General features: G+C 41.8%; 1 protein-coding gene across 1 annotated transcript in view; it reads left to right on the forward strand.

Annotated features, from left to right (window-relative positions):
• LOC106456308 (myosin-8-like) overlaps positions 1 to 15,659 on the forward strand; it is an 18,807-nt gene extending 3,148 nt beyond the window's left edge. Inside the window, exons 5-37 of the mRNA XM_013912620.1 lie at positions 2 to 42; positions 267 to 330; positions 1,232 to 1,330; positions 1,432 to 1,535; positions 1,831 to 1,969; positions 3,157 to 3,275; positions 3,507 to 3,656; positions 3,750 to 3,920; positions 4,007 to 4,313; positions 4,400 to 4,473; positions 6,213 to 6,300; positions 6,390 to 6,507; positions 6,574 to 6,697; positions 7,124 to 7,260; positions 7,653 to 7,908; positions 8,455 to 8,697; positions 8,765 to 8,941; positions 9,038 to 9,183; positions 9,813 to 9,903; positions 9,989 to 10,378; positions 10,453 to 10,579; positions 10,662 to 10,780; positions 12,501 to 12,697; positions 12,779 to 12,962; positions 13,043 to 13,208; positions 13,298 to 13,422; positions 13,499 to 13,807; positions 13,888 to 14,091; positions 14,568 to 14,693; positions 14,795 to 14,965; positions 15,042 to 15,146; positions 15,249 to 15,344; positions 15,431 to 15,659. Coding sequence (XP_013768074.1) covers positions 2 to 42; positions 267 to 330; positions 1,232 to 1,330; positions 1,432 to 1,535; positions 1,831 to 1,969; positions 3,157 to 3,275; positions 3,507 to 3,656; positions 3,750 to 3,920; positions 4,007 to 4,313; positions 4,400 to 4,473; positions 6,213 to 6,300; positions 6,390 to 6,507; positions 6,574 to 6,697; positions 7,124 to 7,260; positions 7,653 to 7,908; positions 8,455 to 8,697; positions 8,765 to 8,941; positions 9,038 to 9,183; positions 9,813 to 9,903; positions 9,989 to 10,378; positions 10,453 to 10,579; positions 10,662 to 10,780; positions 12,501 to 12,697; positions 12,779 to 12,962; positions 13,043 to 13,208; positions 13,298 to 13,422; positions 13,499 to 13,807; positions 13,888 to 14,091; positions 14,568 to 14,693; positions 14,795 to 14,965; positions 15,042 to 15,146; positions 15,249 to 15,344; positions 15,431 to 15,583 — 5,120 coding nt within the window. The 3' untranslated portion in view covers positions 15,584 to 15,659. The remainder of the gene's footprint in view (position 1; positions 43 to 266; positions 331 to 1,231; positions 1,331 to 1,431; positions 1,536 to 1,830; positions 1,970 to 3,156; positions 3,276 to 3,506; positions 3,657 to 3,749; positions 3,921 to 4,006; positions 4,314 to 4,399; positions 4,474 to 6,212; positions 6,301 to 6,389; positions 6,508 to 6,573; positions 6,698 to 7,123; positions 7,261 to 7,652; positions 7,909 to 8,454; positions 8,698 to 8,764; positions 8,942 to 9,037; positions 9,184 to 9,812; positions 9,904 to 9,988; positions 10,379 to 10,452; positions 10,580 to 10,661; positions 10,781 to 12,500; positions 12,698 to 12,778; positions 12,963 to 13,042; positions 13,209 to 13,297; positions 13,423 to 13,498; positions 13,808 to 13,887; positions 14,092 to 14,567; positions 14,694 to 14,794; positions 14,966 to 15,041; positions 15,147 to 15,248; positions 15,345 to 15,430) is intronic.
• Positions 15,660 to 19,157: the final 3,498 nt, after the last annotated feature.

Raw genomic sequence — 19,157 nt, forward strand, 5'->3', positions numbered from 1 at the left:
GGGAACGCCAAGACTGTGAGGAATGACAACTCGTCTCGATTTGTGAGTTAAGACCAGCCGAGGCTGACATCATGCTATCATACTAAGAAAATTCAGCTGTTATAATGACAAAAAAACCCCAACTGATTATATCAGGTGATGTGAGCTTTAAGAATAACTTTGTTTTGTTTTTTTCTTTAAATGTAGTTTATTTATCTTAGAGCTTGATTACCAGAGACGTCCAATGGTCAAAATAGTGTCCCAGCTCATATGTTAAACTTTTCCAGGGAAAATTCATCCGCATCCACTTCGGAACAAAGGGGAAGTTGGCATCAGCTGATATTGAAACTTGTAAGTGCCCATTTTAACAGTTAATAATAAAGATAATTAACTGCAGCTTTTCTGTCACGAATGTTGGGACAGACTTTATACAAAAGATGGGTTTAGCCACAGTGAAATTACCCTCTGGTTTAAGGCTTTGGCTTTCACTGTCTCCCCAAAGAATATGACAGGTGATTATTCACAGACATCTATGTTTTCCACACAGTGTGCCCAGCTGTTCATCAGGAGTGTGACGGTGCAGAGGAGAGGTGATAGGAATGCCCTCCTCATCCAAAATCACTCAACGTCACAGCAAAATCAGAAGCACAGGAGACATTTTCTAAATCAACTCTACCTGCAGTAGACACCTGTCCAATCTAGCTGTATAAATTGCTCAGTTAGAAGCCTAAGTTGATTGAAAACTGATGAAAAATCTAGTAAAATTGAAATCAATTATTATAATAACATTAAGGTATTGGCCTGATAACAGCAAAATGAACATCATGTAGTTTTAAATATGACTTGAAACCAGTGACTGACATCATAAGCTCACAATCAAGGTACTGAAGTCATACATCAAGTGATCACTAGACTCCTTCTCCCCATAGACTTCCATATAATCTGACTGCTTTCTGGAAGCAGAGAAGTCGCCCCCTGGTGGTCATTGGAAAGAACGCAGGATTAATGCGCCCTCATTACCTTTGTTTTTCAGACCAGAGTCCTTTTTAAAATATATATATTTTGTTTTATGCCTGAGGTCAATTAATGAAGGTCTTGTTATACATTTTCGATCAAAATCTAAACTTTATAGCTGCAAAACGTCTGACAGAGAGTGAGGCCTGAATGTGACTGTGAATATTTTTTGGAATAATTAATATTCTGCTGTCTGTCCAAGTTTTGTGATTTGTGTTTTATTTCTGGTTATTGTCAGACCTTTTGGAAAAATCCAGAGTGACTTTCCAGCTGCTTGCAGAGAGGAGCTATCACATCTTCTATCAGATCTTGTCAAACAAGAAGCCTGATTTAATCGGTGAATATACCAATCAATGAGCTCTAAATGGTTGTGACACAGTTTCCATGGCGTCTGGTCCTGCACAGAGCTATGAGCTATTTTTCTGTGCCTCATTTCAGAGATGCTGCTGATAACCAGCAATCCTTATGATTACCCTTTTATCAGCCAGGGGGAAATCACTGTGCTGAGCATCAATGATGCAGAGGAGCTGATGGCCACAGATGTAAGTGCAAAATATGCACAGAAATGTGGAATACAGGCTGAAGCCATGCACTTAATTACAGTATTTTTACTGATATATTTTGACATCAGATGAAAGACTTGAAATACCTGATTTTTGTTGGTTTTAAATTTTATTACTTAAATTATATGTGAAAATAATTATGCATAAATGTATTACTATTAATTTGAAAAATAAATCAATGCACAACATCAACACATCATTACATTTAAATGGTTAAAATCATGACATTGGCACTAAACTCAGAGAAGTTCCCATGTCTGTGTCTGTTCTTCAGAGAGCCATTGACATCCTGGGCTTCAGCACTGAGGAAAAGGTCGGCATCTACAAGCTGACGGGTGCCGTCATGCACAACGGGAACATGAAGTTCAAGCAGAAGCAGCGGGAGGAGCAGGCCGAGCCCGATGGCACTGAGGGTGAGACGTCTGAGGTGGTGCCTCCACCCTAATTTAAAACCAAAGCAGGCATCAGCGGGACAACTTTACAGCTTCACTGTAAATTTTGTTCCAACTTTTACTTTTGGGCCCCACAGCTGACCAAAACTAGGACGGCAATCTCTGTTTAACCAGGAAGAAAAAAGGTGGTTGGCGAGTGATTGCATTCAATGTTTTTTGCTGTCTGGGACCAGTTGCAAGTAGCTGCAGCCACCAACTGGTCACCAAGAAGTTTAGCTACACCACCTTCAACCAGCTTTGGCCACCCCGTATGAAGCAACTTGTCTCAGTCCAACTGAACTGGCTGCAGTCAGCCTCAAGGTTTGCAATTAACCGTCATCCAATTAATAAACACAGACCGCAAAGACCTAAATATTCCGTCAGTCTGTGCTCATGAGCACAACTCGGCTGCTCCATCAGTCTGATGCATGTAGCTGCCAACTTGATCCCCAAAACTGATAACAGTCTGACTCTTATTGCCATTTTATTGCTGTCTTGACAAGTTGACTTGACGTGGTCACTGCAGTCTCCAACTACTGTTTCCCCCAATGTGACTGTAGCCTTAGATTTCCACGTTATACCTCTGCTAAATACACTGAAACAGATGCATATGTGACACAGAGGGGCCTGTCTATGATTTTGCTCAGTTCAAAATAGTTTTAGTTGGTGAATCATCAGTTTCCACAAAGTGTTTCAGAGGTCTATGCATTTCCTGCTTTGAAAGCTTCATGTAGGCGTGATGTGACACTTGAATTTGCCCCCTTTGTTCAGAATAGGCCTTTGATCTCAGGCACTTCCACTTATTTCTTTCACTCTTATAATACTGCTTACTTTGCAATGTTCTGCTGGCAGCATGAGGCACTGCCATATCTCGAGCAAATGAACAAGGCTGCTGTTTCCACCCGAGAGTCATCTGAACACAGCGCACAAAAAGTGAATTTGCTGAAATAGAGGTTATTTTAAAATTTTGCTTCATTTGTTTTTGATTCCTCATATTTTCATGATTATTATCAGTTTTAATGTGACATTTTGCTGACCCGCATTATCCATCTGTCTTGTTTCTTAACCATTTATCCAGGCTAAGGTCATAAGGGGCTACAGCGAGTTTCATCTAAAATGCAGGGTACACTCTCCCACTGACCTTCCCCTCTGTGTTATCTCTCCTGCAGTGGCGGACAAAGTTGCCTATCTGATGGGTCTGAACTCTGCTGATTTGCTGAAAGCTCTGTGTTGCCCTCGAGTGAAGGTTGGGAATGAATATGTCACCAAAGGCCAGACTCCACAGCAGGTACATGATGTTTCCACAGCTAAAAACGCCCACTAACCACAGCCCATCTGTAAGCATCCAGTATTTTTAAACCTACTTTGAATCAGTACAGACAGAAAGCATTGCAAAACCTCCTTCAAACTGGAGTTGAACCAGCAACCTAACAATTCCTATTATTACACACCTACAGTCCGCTGTACAAGCTGAGCTATTAAAGGCAACACAATGTGAAAATGATGTCTGATTTTTCAGGTGAACAATGCTGTGGGCGCCTTATCGAAGGCCGTGTACGAGAAGCTGTTCCTCTGGATGGTCACGAGGATCAACCAGCAGCTCGACACCAAACTTCCCAGACAGCACTTCATTGGCGTCCTGGATATCGCAGGGTTTGAAATTTTTGAGGTGAAGGGGATTCCTGCAGAGATGAAAAAACATCAAATCCCTTTAAACATATTTCTGATTGTTTGATGGGTGAAACGTTTCTGTTTGACGCAGATAAACAGCCTGGAGCAGCTGTGCATCAACTTTACCAACGAGAAGCTCCAACAGTTTTTCAACCACCACATGTTTGTGCTGGAGCAGGAGGAATACAAAAAGGAAGGGATCGAGTGGGAGTTTATTGACTTTGGCATGGACTTGGCTGCGTGCATTGAGCTCATTGAGAAGGTTTGTTTGCTTTTTTGTTACTTTAAATATTCAAATCAAGAGTAGAAGACAGGAATGAAACACTAATCACCTTTTCCGCCTCTCAGCCGATGGGCATTTTCTCCATTCTGGAAGAGGAGTGTATGTTCCCGAAGGCCACAGACGGGTCTTTCAAAAACAAGCTGTACGACCAGCACTTGGGGAAGAACAGCATCTTTCAGAAGCCCAAACCATCCAAAGGAAAGACAGAGGCCCACTTCTCCCTCATGCACTACGCCGGCACCGTCGACTACAACATCAGCGGCTGGCTGGAAAAAAACAAGGACCCGCTGAACGACACCGTGGTGCAGCTTTACCAGAAAGCTTCCCTCAAACTGCTCTGCCAGCTCTTTGCCACGTATGCATCAGCTGATGGTATGCCAGCTCTTTAGACATCAAACACAGATGAGAGATTGAGATTAGATTAAGATTTCACCATTTATCTCATGTGGGGTTTTTAGCTGCTGCTGATAGGAACAAGAAAAACTACAAGAAAAAGGGGTCCTCCTTCCAGACAGTTTCTGCACTCTTTAGGGTAAGACATAGTTATTATTTACCCGTAAATCCTTTTAACTCTTTTAAAATAAACTTACATGACACCGTTTTTCTGTATTAAGAACTGGAGCAGTAGTTATAGTTGTAATAGTTTCTTCTTTGTCCATCAAATATTGATAAAGAAATAATACAACTGGTTGATATTTGTGAGGAGGGACCACAAGCTTGAAAGCTCGTCTGGTCTTCTATACATTCCCTGAATAAATCATTTGTTTTTGTTGTTTTGCATGAATTTATAAAAATGTAACATTTAAGGAAACATAGAAGAAGACTCACCAGATAATAGATTTCAAGTCATTCCTCCTCCTTCTTTTTTCGTCTGCTCCATTTAGAGGTCACCACAGCAGATCATCTCTGTTCACCTCACCATCTTCCTCCTTCACTGCATCCATGAATCTTCTCTGTGGTCTTCCTCTTCTGGCAGCTCCATCATCAACATCCACTAATCTTCTAATCCTGTCCATCCTGCTCATTCCTAATCAAGATCTGAACATCTTCAGCTCCACCTCCCGTCTTTTTGTCAGTGCCACCGTCTCTAAATCATTCATCACAGCAGGTCTCGCCACCATCTTTTAAACCTTTCTTTTCACTCTTGCTGCTCTCACAAAGGCACCCTGACACTCCACCCACCCTGCCTGTCCTCTCTTCCTTACCTGTTTCGTGCACTCTCCAGAGCTTTGACTGCATCTTCACCTTTCCACATGTATTTTATCTTGTTTCTACTGACTCTCATTCCTCTTCTTTCCCGAGTTTACCTCCACCTCACCAGGCTCTCTGTCACTACAGATTAGTGGTCTGAAGTTTCCCAAATTCCCAGACAGCTCTAGATAAATGAGACTAATTAACTGCTCACGTTTGAACCATAAAATAGATTATAGCACAAAAATGAATAGAAAAAAAAAAAAAAAACCAAAAAACCAAAAGTTTTTTCCCCCCAACAAGCAATGGGAAAAGAAAACCCAAGTCCGCCAAATTAATTAACCTGGAAAAAACAAGGGTCCAAAAAAATAAAAAAACAGTTCCTCGTGATAATGTTTATTTGGGAACTTGCCTCAGAGTTTTGCTCCTGCGTGAAAGAAATATCTGCTTTAATGCGTAACCTTAGCTACTGTCTTTATATTGAAATTAACTGAGTGTTAAAAGCAGTTTGACACTTTGTGAATCACACATTTGTGTTGTGTCAAGTTAACTGACAAAACTGTGTCTGTACAATAAATATTAATCTACTGCCAGCAGTTTATAAGCTCAACACAAAGTTTCTTTTTATCAGACATTAAAATATAAAGATGAAACATCTTACTTAGTGCCATTCAGAGAGTGTGGCTTATTATACTAATATTATAATAGCCTATCCCAGGAACTCTGTGATCCAGATTCAGTGACTTTTCGTGTTTCTCACTGACGAGCATCTGCATCTCTGCATTGCACTCACACAGTTTATGGAAGCAACCAGCCAACCAAGCTTGCTAACATTGTCTTACACTTGAGCGCTCCATCGTGCGATCTAAAAATTGTCATATCTAGTAACAATGCTACAGTCAAAGCTCGAGAATAATGATTCCACAAACCAGCGGGTAACATCTACTGTTAATGTGATTTCTGTGGTACGGGTGTTATAATGGTATCAAATCACTTTTATTGTCACATCACATGTGCTGGTACACTGGTGCAGCACATGTTACCATCAGTCCATCTGACTGAAAGCATGATGTGTTGCAGGAGAACCTGAACAAACTAATGGCCAACCTCAGGTCAACACATCCACACTTTGTCAGATGCATCATCCCAAATGAGACCAAGATACCAGGTAAAACAAACAGGAATAGACAACAAATAAAGAAAAAAAATTTGAACTGAAGTTACCCTGTGGGGAAAAGTTACCTCTATCTGTTGTAGGAATCATGGATCACCATCTGGTCCTTCATCAGCTGCGATGTAACGGAGTGCTGGAAGGTATCCGGATCTGCAGGAAGGGATTCCCCAGCAGGATTCTGTATGGAGACTTCAGGCAAAGGTAACAAGTAATTTGTTTGAAGAACTGCCTCGAGTTTTAGACTAAACCTCCACACGTGTGTGACAGATACAGGATTCTGAATGCCAGCGCGATCCCCGAGGGCCAGTTTATTGACAGCAAGAAGGCCTCCGAGAAGCTGCTGTCGTCCATTGACGTGGACCACACCCAGTATAGATTCGGATACACAAAGGTATGTTTAAAAATATATATATATTATATAATATTTCAGCTAAAATAATTTGAAATTGCTAGCAGGCAGCACAATGATGCTCCACAGAAGGTCCTGAGTTCAATTCCACCATCAGGCCGGGGCCTATCTGTGTTTGCGTGGGTTCTCTCTGGGTAATCCGGCTTCCTCCCACATTCCAAAGACATGCAGTTAGTGGGGTTAGATTAATTGGAAACTCTAAATTGCCCATAGGTGCAAATGGTTGTCTGTCTCTGTGTGTTAGCCCTGCGACAGACTGGCAACCTGTCCAGGGTGTACCCCGCCTCTCGCCCTAAGACAGCCGGCTGGGCTCCAGCCCCCACGTCATCCTGACAAGGATACGCAGAAGAGAATGGATGGATAATTTGAAATTGAAGAGAAATTTGACTTATCTTTCTCAACTTGCAGGTGTTTTTCAAAGCCGGCCTTTTGGGTCTTCTGGAGGAGATGCGGGATGAGCGTCTAGCTGTGCTGATGACTCGAATCCAGGCTGTAGCCAGAGGTTACGTCACCAGGCTGAGGTTAAAGGAGATGATGAAGAAAAGGTCTGGCACTTTTTTTTTCTCTTTTGGATTAGTGGATGTAGAATTTATGGAAAATTAGGCGAATGAAAGACGGAGAAAGTTAGATGGGATTGAACACAGGCTATTTCATAACTGCGTCCTTTATGGTAACAAAGGAGACTATTTCTTCTAAGCTGTCATTAATTATGATTGTAATTGCAGTCGTGATCTTTGTCTCACATTAAAAATGCCAAGATAATTTCTCATTTTTACTTTGCTTCCCTTCATTTTTTAAGCTACTCTGACATTGTAGCTAGTGAAAAAGTGAGGAATAATTTAGGAATAAAGAGGAATAAACCTTAAAAAAATCAGATTTTCTCATCACCTTCACATCTGTAACAAATTCTTCATTGTTTTGCTTTTTCACTCTGTAGAGAGGCCGTTTACATCATCCAGTACAACATTCGTTCGTTCATGAATGTGAAGAACTGGCCTTGGATGAAGCTCTTCTTCAAGATAAAGCCTCTGTTACGAAGTGCAGAGGCTGAGAAGGAGATGCAGACCATGAAGGAGGAGTTTGCTCGACTCAGAGAGGAGTTGGCAAAGTCAGAGGCCAGGAGGAAGGAGCTGGAAGAGAAGATGGTCATGCTGGTGCAGGAGAAGAATGACCTTTACCTTCAAATACAAGCAGTATGTAAACACTCAGCCCTGAGTGGGACAAAGTGGTCTGTTTGTATTGATTTTGTTCTGCCTGATTTGAAGATCAGATTAAATTAAAGATGATCAATAATGAGGTAAGATAAGAACTAGTATAATTGATCACTGCAGGGAAACTGGAGGAAAACAAACTTAAAATAAGAAGAAAGCAAACCGACCATGATGTTAAACTTAAAGCAAATAATGCTTATAACAGCGTTACAACATATTAAGATTTGAGTCAAAGGTTTCTGGTGTTGGTGCACAGAAAAAGCCCACTGCTACTACTGTGGTAATCTCTATTAATGCAAGAACAAGTGATGTAAAGAAAATGCTGGTCTATCTTTTATTCAGACATGAAGGTCAGTCAGTACATGATTTATTTAAGTACTGTGAGTTCGCCTACGCAGGCTGTGATGCTCGAGGAAACGAAGAGCAAGATCTCTCTGCTGTGCAGAATAAAGCCATTAGAATCACCATCCTCTGAAATCAGAGCTCATGTCAGCGCACTATAACAGTCATTGTGTCCTGGTTCCTCAGGAGAGGGAGAACCTGTGCGATGCTGAGGAAAGGTGTGAAGGCTTGATAAAGAGCAAGATCCACCTGGAAGCCAAAGCCAAAGAATTCTCCGAGAGGCTGGAGGAAGAGGAGGAGATCAACGCTGAAATCACCGCCCAGAAGAGGAAACTGGAGGACGAATGTTCTGAGCTCAAACGGGACATAGACGACCTGGAACTTACCATCGCCAAAGTGGAGAAGGAGAAATATGCCACTGAAAATAAGGTGCCTCTGATGATTTCTGTTGTCTGAACTTTTAAAGCTTTTGTTTTTAACAAAGTTCTCTCCTTAGGTTAAGAATTTGATCGAGGAGTTAACGACTCTTGAGGAAAACCTGTTGAAGTCCTCAAAGGAGACGAAAGCTTTGCAGGAGGTGCACCAGCAGACTTTAGACGACCTCCAGGCAGAGGAGGACAGAGTCAGTTCTCTAATAAAGACAAAGACTAAGCTGGAGCAACAAATTGATGATGTAAGTATAAAAGGCTCAGTGCTTCTTAAGCTGAAGCCATCACGTAAACTTGTAATGTTAGCTGCAGACTTAGTGATTGATGTAAACATCCTGCAGTTGGAGGGGCTGGTGGAGCAGGAGAAGAAGTTGCGTGCCGACTTGGAGAGATCCAGAAGGAAACTGGAGGGAGATCTGAGGCTGTCCCAGGAAACCATCATGGACCTGGAGAATGAAAAGCTGCAGGCGGAGGAACAACTGAAAAAGTGAGTTAATAAATAGATTACTAAAAAAAAGATTTCGCCAAGCAATGAATCCGAGCTTTTACCTCCTAAACCCAAGAACATTCTGTTCAGCAGTGTCCGTCCAGACAAAAGCTTTTTATTCCTTTTTATCTAAAGCTGACCTTTTGCTGTTTTATCTCCTAAACCACAGAGTGAATCCACATCCAACTATCCCTGTTTCCTGTTTGAAATGTCAGCTAATCACACCACCTTGTTGTATTGAGCCCACACAGCAGGTAGCAAAGCAGCAGATGTAATAATGAACAAAAAGTGCTTTTCAATACAAGCAGGAAGAGTTCAAAAGGACAAAAATCCAGACAATCGACAAGATCATAGAATCATCACAGAGGCACAAAGTGAAGGAAAACACACACAGGTGGAAACAACAGGACTTTATGGCAACACAACAAGGTTTAAATACTAATAAAATAATAATTAAAAAAAACTAACAGCAATACTCTTTAAATTTTCATTAAATTACATTAATATTCAGCACCATCCCACACTGAAAAAACAACATGGGAATGATGGCTCCATCCATCTTTTAGTGAAACTTTGATCTTATAAATGGAGTTAAATATTATCTGAACCTGAAATCATTCTCTTCTCAGGAAGGACTTTGAAATCAGCAGCCTGCAGAGCAAAATTGACGACGAACAAGCTCTTAGCACGCAGCTTCAAAAGGCGATTAAAGAGCTTCAGGTGTTTATGTAATTGTAGCAGTCTCAAAGTATCAAGCACTTGACGTTCAGCGTTATGATACCAGTTTCATGTGTTCAAATTGTAGGCTCGCACTGAAGAACTGGAAGAGGAAATCGAAGCTGAGCGTGCAGCTCGGGCCAAAGTGGAGAAGCAGAGGTCTGACGTGTCCAGAGAGCTGGAGGAGATCACCGAGAGGCTGGAAGAGGCCGGAGGAGCCTCCGCCGCTCAGGCCGAGCTCAACAAGAAGCGCGAGGCTGAGATTCAGAGACTGCGCCACGAACTGGAAGAGTCCACCCTGCAGCATGAATCCATCGCTGTTGCTTTACGCAAGAAGCAGGCGGACAGCGTTGTGGAGCTCGGCGATCAGATAGAAAACCTTCAAAGGGTCAAGCAGAAACTGGAGAAAGAAAAGAGCGAGATGAAGATGGAAATCGATGACATGGCAAGGAGTATGGAGACTGTTCTGAAAAGCAAGGTAAACATCTGTCTGCAGAGGGGACTTTTTTCTGAAATCTTCTCTTCTATTATAACCAGAGCTCTATGTTTCAGGCTAACGTGGAGAAACAGTGCAGGAGCCTTGAAGATCAAATGAATGAATATAAGACCAAAGCAGATGAAGCCCAGAGGTCTCTTAGTGATTACACTACCCTGAGTGCTCGACTGCAGACAGACAATGGTAGGTTTTTAATTAAAAAAGGATAAAAAGAACATTTTAGATGCTCAGATACGTGAGTTTTTATTCTTTTTGTCCTGGACAGGTGAACTTACCCGTCTGCTGGAAGAAAAAGAGTCCATTCTGTTCCAGGTGAACAGAGGGAAGACTGCAGCCGGTCACAAAATTGAAGAGATGAAGAGACTTTTGGACGAAGAAATCAAGGTCTGAAAGGCACAACAAAGATTGATATCTAGTCACAGCAAGGATTTAGAGTTCTTACTAATCTCTTGTGAATGGATATGAGAAATTCAATCTCAAAACCATCAGCTATGATGATTTAGCAATTTATTAGCTTTTTTTTCATATCTATCTGCATTAGGAAACAATGACTGACTGAACTGGATGTTTTGGCCACAGATATCAAAGATTTTTAGGAATCTTTTAGTTCATTGGAGCCAAACCATGTGACCGTAAATAAACGTTTGATGCATGCAAACTAATTTTGCAGTCCATGACTGCAATACCTCGACTGACTCTTTCCAAGACAGGTCAGTAATTTATCAGACATTTATCACTGTCTCCTCTGTGTACAATACAAAAAGCTGTAAAGCTGTGATTAACATATTTGTCAAACATGTAAAAGCCAGAAGAAAAAAACAAATAAGTTTATTAATATATTCTGAATGTGTAAAGAAGGTGCATTTTTACATTTAGGCCAAAGGGGGCAGTATATTCTGAATTATAAGAAATAGCCATGATTGATCTGAATGATTTTTAATGACCAGCAGGGGGCGACTCCTCGTGGCAGGAAGAAATATTTTCACGCCCCATCTAAACAAAGCAATGACAGAAAAGCTGAGCCGTGACTTTATTTAGAAACTCATTCTCAATGAATCCTTCAGTAATTGTTGCTATAAACAAACAACTTTCATTTCAAACAACTATTTGTAACTTTTGTCTCTAGACTGCTTCATTAGTCTGCGCCACTTCTTCAAAAAAGCAACAATTTAAACAGAATGTGAACATTACTAAACATGGAAAAATACAGTTCAGTCTTAGTTTTATATAAAAAAAGAAAATTCAGAAACTTGTGACCAGAGATGAAAAAAATATAATTTAGTGAGAGTTTAATACTATTCACTCGTATTGGCTGCAGTGAGCCTGTTTTTGACTGCAGAGCTGTGGCGGGGCGTGGTCTGGGGCGTGGCTGCAGGGGAGGCGGACAAACCTGAGCAGCATCTGCAATCTTGCTTTGCCGGCTTAAAACAGAATGAACTAGGTCCTGTTGTTGTTGTTGTTGTTGATGTGTGTAGGCTGTAGCTAAAAAGAAGTGCACTGAAGAGTGCAAACATGTGGATGCGGATGCGCATATTTGCACCCCACCTGTCAGAACTCTCCGCCCCACCAGTGGGGTGCACCACACACTTTGAGAAGCACTGGTTTAGAGTAAAATCTAGCAGCTGTTCTGTCACATTATTGTGTTGCCAACTTTGTGAGATCTTTGTGAGTGACTTCATAATTGGATCTAAGAAAAAACAGAATCTGAAGTCAGCTTGATAAAGCTTCACAGCCAGTTTCCGCTCCTCGTTTTGTTGTTTCTGTCTTGCTGTTTCTCACGGCTCCTTTCAGAGACAAACCTTTAAAAAGCATCTGTACCGCTCCTGCTCAGGATGAAAAATAGAGCCATGTTAGAGATTAGCTGGTGAACATTTAGCAGCTAGAGTCGGGAGACCAAAATCAGACTTCAAAGGAATTCAAATGTTGCTCCATAAATATTAAATGTAAAAGTTGCCTGCAGTCATGACTCAGTATGATTCACAGCTGTAGTCACAGCTTGTTCCTTCTGTTCCCAGAGGGCAAAAAAATTTGTTACTGCATCTCGGTGAAGCAGTTTTAAAAGGCATGAAGCAGTTTTTTTGTGTACGTTTTTAAATTTCTTTAGGCAAAAAACACCTTGGCTCACAGTTTGCAGTCATCTCGTCACGACTGCGAGCTCTTAAGAGAGCAGTACGAGGAGGAGCAAGAGGCCAAAGCTGAGCTGCAGCGCTGCCTGTCCAAGGTGAACAGTGACGTGGCTCAGTGGAGACATAAATACGAGACAGATGCCATCCAGCGCACCGAGGAGCTCGAGGAGGCAAAGTAAAAAACCTCACAGTGTGTATCTCGGGTCAGCGCTGATGGGCTTCTTCTGCTTTAACGCAGTTTATGTTCGGTTCAAAGGAAGAAGCTGGTCCAGCGGCTGCAGGAGTCCGAGGAGATGACAGAGGCAGCAAATGTCAAGTGTGCATCGCTGGAGAAGACCAAGCAGAGGCTGCAGGCAGAGTTCGAGGATCTCATGGTTGAGCTAGAAAGGTCAAACGCAGCAAATGCCACCTTAGACAAGAAACAGAAGAATTTCGACAAGGTGGGTCTTTCTGTTTTGAAACATGTCCTCATTTGTATCATCATAAGGCTACACTGATTACATGTGCTGCTTCCTGCCAGGTTTTGGCTGAGTGGAAACAGAAGTATGAGGAGAGTCAATCAGATCTGGAAGTCTCCCAGAGAGAGTCCAGAGCGCTGAACACAGAACTCCTCAAGCTGAAAAATTCATACGAAGAAGTCTTGGATCACCTTGAGAGCATGAAAAGAGACAATAAAAATCTTCAACGTAAGGCTTCTGCAGGAAATAAACTGCTGTTTGGATTCTGAGAGGCTGCAGTCAATGTTTTACATAAAGTGTGTTGATGTGTCTTTTAGAGGAAATCACAGATATCACCGAGCAAGTTGGACAGTCCACCAAAATGCTCCGTGAGCTGGAAAAAGCCACAAAACATGCCGAACAAGAAAAGAGAAACACCCAGGCAGCTCTCGAGGAAGCTGAGGTATTTATTCGCCCCAACAAACTTTAATATTTTCTAAAATAACAACAACACTAATTGCTGTTTTCTCTCTCTGAAGTCTTCCTTGGAACAAGACGAGGCCAAAATCCTGCAACTTGAGCTGGAGCTGAACCAGATCAAGTCAGAGGTGGAGAGGAAGGTGGCAGAGAAAGACGAAGAAATCGACCAGCTTAAAAGGAATTACCAGAGAACGGTGGAATATCTGCAGATCACACTGGATGCAGAGACACGCAGCAGGAACGACGCTGTCCGGATGAAGAAAAAGATGGAAGGGGATCTAAACGAGATGGAAATACAGCTGGGTCACGCCAACAGGCAGGCAGCCGAGGCAACCAAACAACTGAGAAATCTGCAGACTCAGCTGAAGGTGCGTGGGAACTTTTTCTGTTCTGGTTAAAAATTCTGGGATGATGTTTAAAATCCCAGAACTACTGCCTCCATCCTCAGGACACCCAGGTCCATCTGGATGAAGCCCTCCAACGTCAGGAGGACCTAAAAGAGGAGCTAGCTATCATAGAACGCCGCAACAATCTTATGATGGCGGAGAACGAGGAGCTCAGGGCGTCACTGGAGCAGTGTGACAGAAGTCGAAAGCTCGCTGAGCAGGAGCTGATGGAGGTCAGCGAGCGTGTTCAGCTGCTGCACTCTCAGGTGAGAGCGCAAAATACATAGTCCATTTTTTTAGTGTATGTGCAGCTTCTGAATATTGTGTGTTTGGCTTTCACATCTGAGAAGATAATGACAAAATATATGGCTCTTTATTTATGAAATTAAGTCTAGATGATTTGTGGGATTTTCAGAGAACTGGACTTAATCAATAGTAAAAATAACTTTTATTTCAGTCTTTCTGTGTATAAAATAGTTGAAAATAAGCTCTATTTAAACCAACTGCCCAATAAAATCTGGTTTTATATCAGCGCTGTGTAACAAACACATGAAACATCGGCAGTTTGATTTAGGAAATTATGGATCGAACTACCTCCTCTGTGTTTTACAGATGATGCGTTAAAGTTCAGATTTTCAGCTACTTTTCTCTTCGTTTCTCTCTTTAATTTTGACACTTTCACTAATGTAAGGGACCCAAAGACTTCTTTCAATGTCATATTTCAATGTTGTTTAATGACCAGAACACCAGTCTCGTGAACTCTAAGAGGAAAATGGAAGCTGATTTGGCTCAGCTGCAGTCGGAGATGGAGGAGACCGCGCAAGAGGCGAGGAGCGCAGACGAAAAGGCCAAGAAAGCCATCACGGATGTCAGTCTCCTCCTCAAATCAATTAACTGCGCTGTCACTTGAATGAGGGCTGCTGGACTTTGAGGCTGGATTAAAATTTCACAGTTCACATTTGCATGCAGGCTGCCATGATGGCTGAGGAGCTGAAGAAGGAGCAGGACACCAGCGCTCACTTGGAGAGGATGAAAAAGAACCTGGAGGCCACGGTGAAAGACCTGCAGCAGCGTCTGGATGAGGCCGAGCAGGTGGCACTTAAAGGAGGGAAGAAGGAGATTCAGAAGCTGGAAGCCAAAGTACGATCTGACAGAGAGCAACGACACATGCCGAGAAATTAAGGCACAAATCTAAACTAAATATATTTCTATTAAGGTCCGTGAGCTGGAAAATGAGTTGGAGGCAGAACAGAAACACAGTGGAGAGGCCGCGAAAGGTGTGAGGAAATATGAAAGGAGGATTAAAGAGCTCACTTATCAGGTAACAAGTCTGTTACGTAACAAAGCAAATTTCACAAGCTGCCCAGAGAAGGAGAGAAAATGTTCAAAGAGATGTGAGAGAAGCACTTCTGTTTGATTTCAGGGTGAGGAGGAGAAGAAGAACTCGGCGAGGCTGCAGGATCTGGTCAACAAGCTGCAGCTCAAAGTGAAAGCATATAAGCGGCAGTGTGAGGAGGCGGTGAGAGAAAATCCTTAAACACTGTGAGAAATGCAGGCGTGTTATGTAGACAAAACTCTTCTTTACTGTGGCTCTCTGAAACACAGGAGGAACAAAGCAGCATCCATTTGGCTAAGTTTCGGAAAGCGCAACATGAACTGGAGGAGGCAGAGGAGCGAGCTGATGTCGCAGAGTCCCAGCTGAATAAATTAAGAGCGAGGAGTCGTGACGTTGCTGGTAAAGGGGAATCGAAGTCTTAGGAAATAGAAATCATCAACTTCCAAAAAGTCCCCTGAACAAATGGTTGTTTTCAGCTTTGTGACAGTGCATCGTTGCATTTTTTTGTATTACTTTGAAGTGTTTTTATTGGGATTAAGAATCAACTTTTACATTTATCTGAACAAAAAAAAGAACAAATTAGTTCTGCAAAATCTTATGAAACAAATAAGCTGAAGTCAAAAAGTCAATTTTTCACAGGAATGTTTGTAGCTGAGTGAAGTGACCTGAAAGTATGTGCGTGGGAGCAATAATATGAGCTGGAACAGTTCTCCAGTGTTTTCAAAGAGAATACACTGGACCACATATTACGAAAGGAAAGGTGGTAAAGCATCTGGTCAGACATGCTTACAAAATGTGTTTTCCATTTCACACCATAACCTCTTGATGTGTTTTGAACCTTTGCTGACAGACTGATAAACCCGCTGATGGTTATGCTGCTGTGATAAAATCAGCTTCTTATGAAGTTGTTTATTTAAAAATAACGATTATGAGACATTAAGTTTCTGTTAGTGCTGTCTGCTGCTGTTTTTAAAATCATAATTACTTAATTTGAGCTCAGTCATAGGCCTTAATAAAGGCAGGAGCCACACTGGATCGGCTCTCCGGCAGGAGCAGAAATATAAATGAACAGAACAAACACTTCAGTTCCGTTTACAAAATTATTATTATTATTTTATTTAAAAATTACAATCTTGGTAATGAAGTAATATTTATCACTGATGGTTCTCTCTTTTATGATCTGCATGTGATAACACCGAGCGCATGGTATCTGAAATGAGCTCTTTACGGTCTGTCGTTGGGAAGCTGTAGTTTGAGCTCAGCAAACATACGTGTCGACATCTGTTGTGGCATCAAAGCCGTTCTCTTGGTTCTCGTTTCCCGAGTCCTCATTAAGTGCTTTTATGCTGTGGTTAGGAAAGAAATACACAGTTAGGTCCATAAGTATTTGGACAAAGACAGATTTAATTTTTTTTTACCACAACAGTGTACCTTAAATCAAATAATAACTGCAGTTTTTCAGTGAGAAGAAAAACCAGGATGTTAAACCAGGATGTTTAATACTTCTGCGCTCTCTTGGGCCACTTGGTATTCCTGAACTGGACAGTACATTCCTGGATGTGGACTGTTTGAGTGAACAGTTACTAATTGCGAATTAAACACTTGGAATCAACTCTGTATTTTTGTTTGTTTGTTTGTTTTTAAATCTGCTTCATCTGGCCAAGAAATGGCTAATATTATTTTACAAATGGTTGCAATTCCAAAACAATTAATGCAACACTCCTGTTGAATTGCGTTAAAGTGGACTATCTTCAATCAGATCTCACTCTAATATATGCAGTGCATTGTCACTTCCTGTTCCTGTTAAAAAGCACGTGGTGTTTTGTGTAACTCAGGGGTGTCCAACTCCAGGCCTCAAGGGCCAGATTACCTCCTCAGCATGTCCCGAAGTTCTCCAGAGGCCTGGTAATGAGCTAATCGTTTAATTCAGGTGTGCTGACCCAGGGTGACATCTAAAACCTGCAGGACACCGGACCTCGAGGCCTGGAGTTGGACACCCCTGGTGTAACTTATCTGTGTAGCCCATTTAATGTAAACTTTTAGATAACGACTTATTTAAAAGTGTAATCTTCACTTTTTATCCAAAGCACACTCTCTGCTGAATCACAGTATTCACTCACTGTGTCTTCAGGGATTCGCTAGCTTAGCTCAGGTTGTAGTTGACTCGCTAGCAGCATGGCCTCTTCACCTGTCCCTCCTACAACTTCCTGCTCGTGTGTAAGAAGTTTAGAAGTTTATTACAAGTACAATGATACTTGTAATAAATGTCACCTGTTTACAGCTTTGGAGGCCAGACTCGCTGAACTGGAGACCCGGCTCCACACCCTTGAAAATCCCGTAGCTAGCCAGGCCCCTGTACTCTGTGCAGGCAAAGGTAGCTTAGCCAGCGTTAGCTCTCTCCCAGCTGATTGTCCGGAGCAGGTGGGAAAACAAGATGGCTGGGTCAGGAGGAAGCCTAAACCAGAAGTCCCTGGAACAGCACTGACACGTTCACATCTCGTCTCTTCAGCAGCTTAAAACCGAGTTCTTCCTTCCCACTTTGCCAAGTGCTGCTTATAGTAGGTCTTACCTTACAATAAGCACCTTAAAACAGAACCTTAATACATTTTATATAAATAAAATTTAATGAAACTAAATTTAATAAACCATAAAATACTTTTTTTTTATTTTAAGGGGTGAACTTTTGGACTATTTTTCTTGCACGTTTTATCTTTAGTTTACACATTTGTGCTTTGTGTAGGGTGTGGAGCAGGATCCACATGCATGCACAGTCAGGGTGAGGCTGTTGTGGAAAATGACTAAACTGCATAGCAACAGGGAGTTTCCTTTTGCAGGAAGAAGAAATCTGATTGGAGCAGAGATGAAACATTTGCAAGACACCAGACTGATCACCAAAGGGAGAGCCAAGTCTAAACTGCGGCTCCTCCTCAACTTTTTAACCAATCACATTCATGTATTGTTTTTATTGTATTAAAAAACGTTGGCACACTTTTGTCCATCCAGCCTGTGACAGTGCAGAGGGACGTCCATGGTGCTGTGAGATTTTAACCTTCAACCGTTTAAAATATTTTGAAAACGTATGTTTCGAGTTTGCTCATCTTCTCCCAGAAATGAACACAACAGTCCACAATTTTAAAAATGGAACTTATTAACAATATGTGGGAATAAAACTGGTACAGATAAACTTCTGCAGTGACCAGAGCAGCGGCCAGGTGTTGGGTTGTGCCTCTCTCTTGGCTTTGCCCCGGCTATGAGCAAACAAATGAAAATAAAATATTCCCTTGTAAAATTATAAAACAGTTAAAGTATTAATGAACAGTTGCTTAGTCCGTTAAAATAATAATAAATGTTAAAAGTAATGCATTGTTTATTTCTGTTTTTCTTACTGACAACAATCAGGAAAACATTACTGGGTTCAAAACTAAACTTAAAAACAAGACTTACACGTTACAACAAAATAGAAGAAAATATGCAAACAGCTCACAGTAAAACATACAGAGTGATTGGACAAAATGAATGGAGTAAAACAGCCTGTTCCCATCAGCTGCTGCTACCACGCTAAGGATTTCAACAAAAAAACGATGCACACAGCCAGTATTGAAAAGCTGCTCATTAGCACTGCAGACACTCACCAGTTCAACTGTAACATTATTATCGGCTCACAGCTACAGCAGAAAAGCAGAGGGCTGAGATAAAAGCCCTGAACGCCACAGGCCTGAAAATCAGTCATTGCAGAAAAGCAGCTAATTTGGCCGCACGAAAATCCACCTTTTCCCCCTCCTGTCAGCACCGCAGTGACCAGCAGCAGCTGCTATGGTCATGACATTTGTAGAAATCCGTGTGAAGCAGGGCTGGAATTACCGCTGCACATGTGTGACTTTGAGCGCAGGAGGGTTACATACAAGTGCTGAAGGTAACCTCCAAGAGAGGAGGAGGAGGAGGAGGAGAACGTGAAGAGCTGACAACTTGTTTGCACTGACAGAAACAGGATGCTAA

The sequence above is a fragment of the Pundamilia nyererei genome, unplaced genomic scaffold (genome assembly GCF_000239375.1).
Source record: "Pundamilia nyererei isolate P.nyererei 1_Seehausen unplaced genomic scaffold, PunNye1.0 scaffold00095, whole genome shotgun sequence".
NCBI classification, from domain to species: Eukaryota; Metazoa; Chordata; class Actinopteri; order Cichliformes; family Cichlidae; genus Pundamilia; species Pundamilia nyererei.